General features: G+C 32.4%; 1 protein-coding gene across 1 annotated transcript; it reads right to left on the bottom strand.

Annotated features, from left to right (window-relative positions):
* Positions 1–641: 641 nt before the first annotated feature.
* On the bottom strand, positions 642–3,759 carry LOC100794423 (protein YABBY 5). Its single transcript, NM_001357794.1, has 7 exons — positions 3,345–3,759; positions 3,035–3,187; positions 2,729–2,855; positions 1,734–1,782; positions 1,394–1,469; positions 1,124–1,198; positions 642–1,006 (listed from the first exon to the last, which is right to left on the bottom strand). The coding sequence occupies exons 1-7, from the start codon at positions 3,444–3,446 to the stop codon at positions 938–940; spliced, it is 651 nt and encodes a 216-aa protein (NP_001344723.1). The 5' UTR covers positions 3,447–3,759; the 3' UTR covers positions 642–937.
* Positions 3,760–4,518: the final 759 nt, after the last annotated feature.

The following is a 4,518-nucleotide window of genomic DNA, read 5'->3' as shown; positions in this document are numbered from 1 at the left end:
CCATTTTATATGATCATGTTATTATGGAGATATCTTATTAGCTAGGGAATATGCCAATCATCATGTATAATTATTTTCTATTGTGGAGAAATCCGAAAAAGTGCGTAACTGTCTTTTGCTCTAGCTAGGGAATATGTAGAATATGTTCAAATGAATGGAATTAATATAAGTAGGTAGTATAAGCGAACGATGATACAAATACCCCCTTCGTTGCTTCTTAGAGCTTTTATATATATATATATATATATATATATATATATATATATATATATATATATAAAAGCTCTAAGAAGCATATATTCTTATGCAAGGAAACTGAATCTCATTCATTCGTCTCAAGTAAAAAAGCTCTAAGACCATCTCAAATTAATATCTAGCTACCCTTTTAATTAAATTGATTCATTTAGTGAAAAATCATATTGTGATAGTTGTTATTAAACAAAACAGATTTTGCATAAAAATTAAACTAGAAAATGTTAGATCAAAAGTATAATTGCATTTAATACTTTGAAAACAAAAAATAAACATTATGCTTTATTCTTTAGAAAACTATATTTGATTTCACGAGGGATGTAATAAATACTTATATTAGCAACAACTCATTAACGATACCTATTAGAATAAAGAACTCGCCTATCAAACAAGAAATAAGAATAAAGAAAAACTTCAAATTAAATATTGTAACTTGAGCTTTCTACATTCCAGGACCAGTTCAACAGAAAATAAACCATCTTCATTTTCAGAAGAACTAATCTAGCTTCGTCAGAATTCCCTTCCACCATTGATTGTAAACATAAACTAACAACTTTTAACACCAACAAGTACTAATACAAGTGCACAACATTCATATGCATAAGACAAACTCCTAGTACACAATTACTTAATGAGAGACATGCATGGGTAACAATACTCAAAGCCCTAAAATTCTTAAACACCTCTAGTAGGGAGAGACGCCTACATTAGCCGGTGCGAAAAACCCATCTTTCATAAGCACGTCCTCTGCTTCCTACACTCACACAAAGAAAAGTTTTGATATTAGAAAACCCTAGAAATAAGAGTCCCCTTTGGCATTAATGTGCTGCGAAAGGAAAAGGAGGTAACAGCAGCTAGGGCTCCCAAGTACCTGACGAACATTAGCTTTCTTCACGGGTTGATTATCAGGCATGAGTCCGAAATGAATGTGTGGAAAATGGGCCCACTGAAAGAAAAAATATGGACCCCACACATGAGAAAGAAAAAAAAAAGTAGTTAACCAACTACTAGGTTAGATATATACTTGATTAAATAAAAAAAAAAGAAAAAAGAAAACTCTTCAATTAGTAAAAATTGAAAATAATCTAAAAATAGGAAAAGTCCTTAAGGGAGTAAGATTTAGAATCTCCTTGGATCTCACATTCTTTGCAGCTGCACTAAAGGCCTCTCTGTGGCTTATATCAGGATTCCCAGCTTTGATACGTTGGATCTCATCCCTAAGAATTAAATGGTGTGAAAACCATTCAGATGCCATCAAAATATAATTAAAAATATGAAATTAAATAGTGTCTCATTTAATTCACCAAAAACAATTAGTGTCTCATTTTAATTAGTAGAATACTACACTAGTATCACACAGTTGATAAAAGGTTTGAGTTACTAAAGTAGCTTTTTTTTAGTGTGAATACGTGTTAACAAATTTACCATGAAAACTAGTAGTAATTGATAACATAACATGAAATTAATGTTACTAAACTTACTTGATGAAGCGGTTGTAAGCAGACGGAACTCGCTGTCTCTTCTCTGGAGCTGGACATACAACACACGGACATTGCACAGGCAAACAGACAGGAACATTAAATAACTTCGCTGACCTTTCTGCCTAAATCACTCTCTCTCTCTCCCCTTCTCTCTCTCTCTCTCTCTCTATTCTATCATTACCTCATCATTATCTTTAACAATCACTCTCCCAATGGATTCAGCACTATATTTTCGGGGGGAGAATTCTGTCTCACTCAATGTATGCATGTAAGGAGACATGCATAGAGGCAAAGAAAAATAAAATGATTTAACATGTTTTAGATTTGATTTCTTTTATCTCCCTTAAGTGGGAAAACAATAATTAATTTTTCTTTACACCCTTTTTGAAATTTTACTGTGCTAATGGGGAAAATCAAACAATATGGAAAAGGCATGCTTCAATTTGAAAAATAATGGAAGCTTAGTGTTTAATTAATTTGAAGAACCAAAAGCTGGATTTCTGGTAACACTCTACAGTCTACATTAATACGGGAAAGGGAGAAAAAGCAATGCATGGGTTAAATGTGCTAAAGATTGTTCTCTCTTTGCCACTTGAAGTATACAAAGAAACCTTAGCCACTGTTTCAGATTGATAAGTGAGTTTTGATAGGGATATAACCTTTTTATTTGTTTTGTGTTTGCTTTTCTCCCTTTATTGGTTAAATGACACACAACACTATGAGCTTAAAAGAAGTGTGAAATGGACTGAATGGTATCAGAAGAGTTTTCCTTTTCTTTTTCTCTAGCTTTTCTTTGGTGGTATCACAAGGATCTCTGATCACCGCCCCCGAGAAGCAGAAAAGGGAAACTCGAGAAAAAGAAATGCAAAACAAACATGTAAAACAGGTGGAGGTTTAAACTTTAGGTATTTATGCAAAGCAAAACAAAGGTATAAGAAAGCTACTGTGACTTATTCAACAGTGATTAGGTTAAGAAAATTAGAGAAAATTCTCACGTCTATTAGCTGATGGAGGCTTAGGGGTTTCTTCAGGCCCTCCTCTCATGGTGCTCATGACCAAATCATTAGGGTTCGGCAGCTGATTCATCATTATGTTTGTTGAAGGTGCATTACGAATCTCCTCCTGAAACATTAATCCGAATATACTCATATAATTGATCATTTCAATTCTTCTCCTTCAAAAGAGAGTATAAACTAAGGAAAAAAACCCTAACACAAAAGGGTATATAATCAACTAATTAAGAGTCCTAGCTAGTATTAATTAATGTTATAGTCATACACACACATTATATAAACATATACCATAAGATTTTGAGGAGTGAAGAAAGTGTGGCCAAGGTGAAGCTGATTGGCACTGGGAAGAAGCAGTCCACGCATGTTGACTGAGAGAAGGTTGGTGCAATGACCACATCTCACAGTGACATTCTTGAACAAGCTGGTGCAAGGAACACTCACCTAAAATGTTTGAAATTAAAACAAGAAAAAGAAGAAGGAGCATGTCATGTCATTAAGAAGTAAAGTAAATAATTCAAGACTTAATTATAAGAGTGATTGCATTATAAGAGAGGAAAAAAGTGAAGAGATGGGTGATGGATGATGATGATGATGATACCGCGAGGACAGTGTCACAGAAGTTGCAATGGACATAGCAGAGCTGGTCGGAGGGAGAGAGGTGTTGTTGGTCCGGTGAAAAGGAAGTGGATGAGGAGGACATGTTTGATATTGTTGTTGTTCCTCTTTTTGTTGATTCCCTTTTTTTTTTCTTCTTTTCTTTCCTTTCTTTTCTTTCTGATGATTTGATTTGATTGATGGGATTGACTGATCAGTAGTCGCGGTTTTGGTGATGGACAGATAAAACTTCTCCTATGGATCTGATCCTCTTGATTGTTGAGTTACTGTTAAGGGGAGAGGAGAGTGCAAACAAAACAAACAATGAAAGAAAGGGAAAAGAGAGACAGGATGAAGAGATATGCCACTTAAGTATTAAAGGGTCGAATGCACCTAGAAAGACCTTTCGTTCTCTCTCCATTTTCATCTCTTGTTATATATAATATAATATCCCTCTCTCTACTCTCTGGCTAGCTCCACATATTTTTTTGTACTAGTTTGTTTGTTGTTAGTCATGTCTTACAATGATTTACTATTAAATTTTAAAGCTTTTACATATGTTTCTGTTTATTTAAAATATTTAATTTTCATATAAAAATGAAAATATGTGATGTTATGTGTTATTCTAATTAAAATCAGTTTTATTATTTATTAGAATCGAATTCAAGTATCAAAAAATTTATAATCACATATGATTTAATCAACTAAGATAAACTATCTTAATATTAAAAGCTTAATTTTAAATTACACTCTAACACTATCATTGCAATTGGTCAACCACCATGTTATCACTATGAATGTGGTTGCATAGAAATTAAAAGGGGCTTAATTTCCATACATCCTTAGCTCAACCAATGAAAATTTGATATCAATAGTAAAAAAATTATTTTTAAAAATTTGTAATTATCTTAAATATTAATTTAAAATAATAATTACCAAACCAAAAAATATTGTGATATTTATAATTAAATGATAAGAAATATTTTTTCATGTAAAGTGTATACAAATTCATATCAAAGACTCAAAATCTAATAATGTGATCTTCATTATCTTCATTATGATGAGCATCGTCTTTCCTCAAGGCGCATATCCAAACACACTAAAATTCAAATGAAAAATCTTGACAAGGTTTAATTAATTGTTTACTAGTTACATACAAAACCTTATAACTGCATAAA

The sequence above is a fragment of the Glycine max genome, chromosome 3 (assembly GCF_000004515.6).
Source record: "Glycine max cultivar Williams 82 chromosome 3, Glycine_max_v4.0, whole genome shotgun sequence".
NCBI lineage: Eukaryota > Viridiplantae > Streptophyta > Magnoliopsida > Fabales > Fabaceae > Glycine > Glycine max.
The sequence above is the reverse complement of the archived record's forward strand: the minus strand, read 5'-3'. Positions and strand labels throughout refer to the sequence as shown.

Excerpts from the sequence above, each read along its gene's own strand:
- LOC100794423 (NM_001357794.1), bottom strand. The coding sequence starts at position 3,446 with ATGTCCTCCTCATCCACTTCCTTTTCACCGGACCAACAACACCTCTCT. Across the intron at positions 3,188-3,344 it reads TCTGTGACACTGTCCTCGCG|GTGAGTGTTCCTTGCACCAG; the intron begins GTATCATCATCA and ends CAAACATTTTAG. Across the intron at positions 1,199-1,393 it reads TTAGTGCAGCTGCAAAGAAT|TGGGCCCATTTTCCACACAT; the intron begins GTGAGATCCAAG and ends TTTTTCTTTCAG.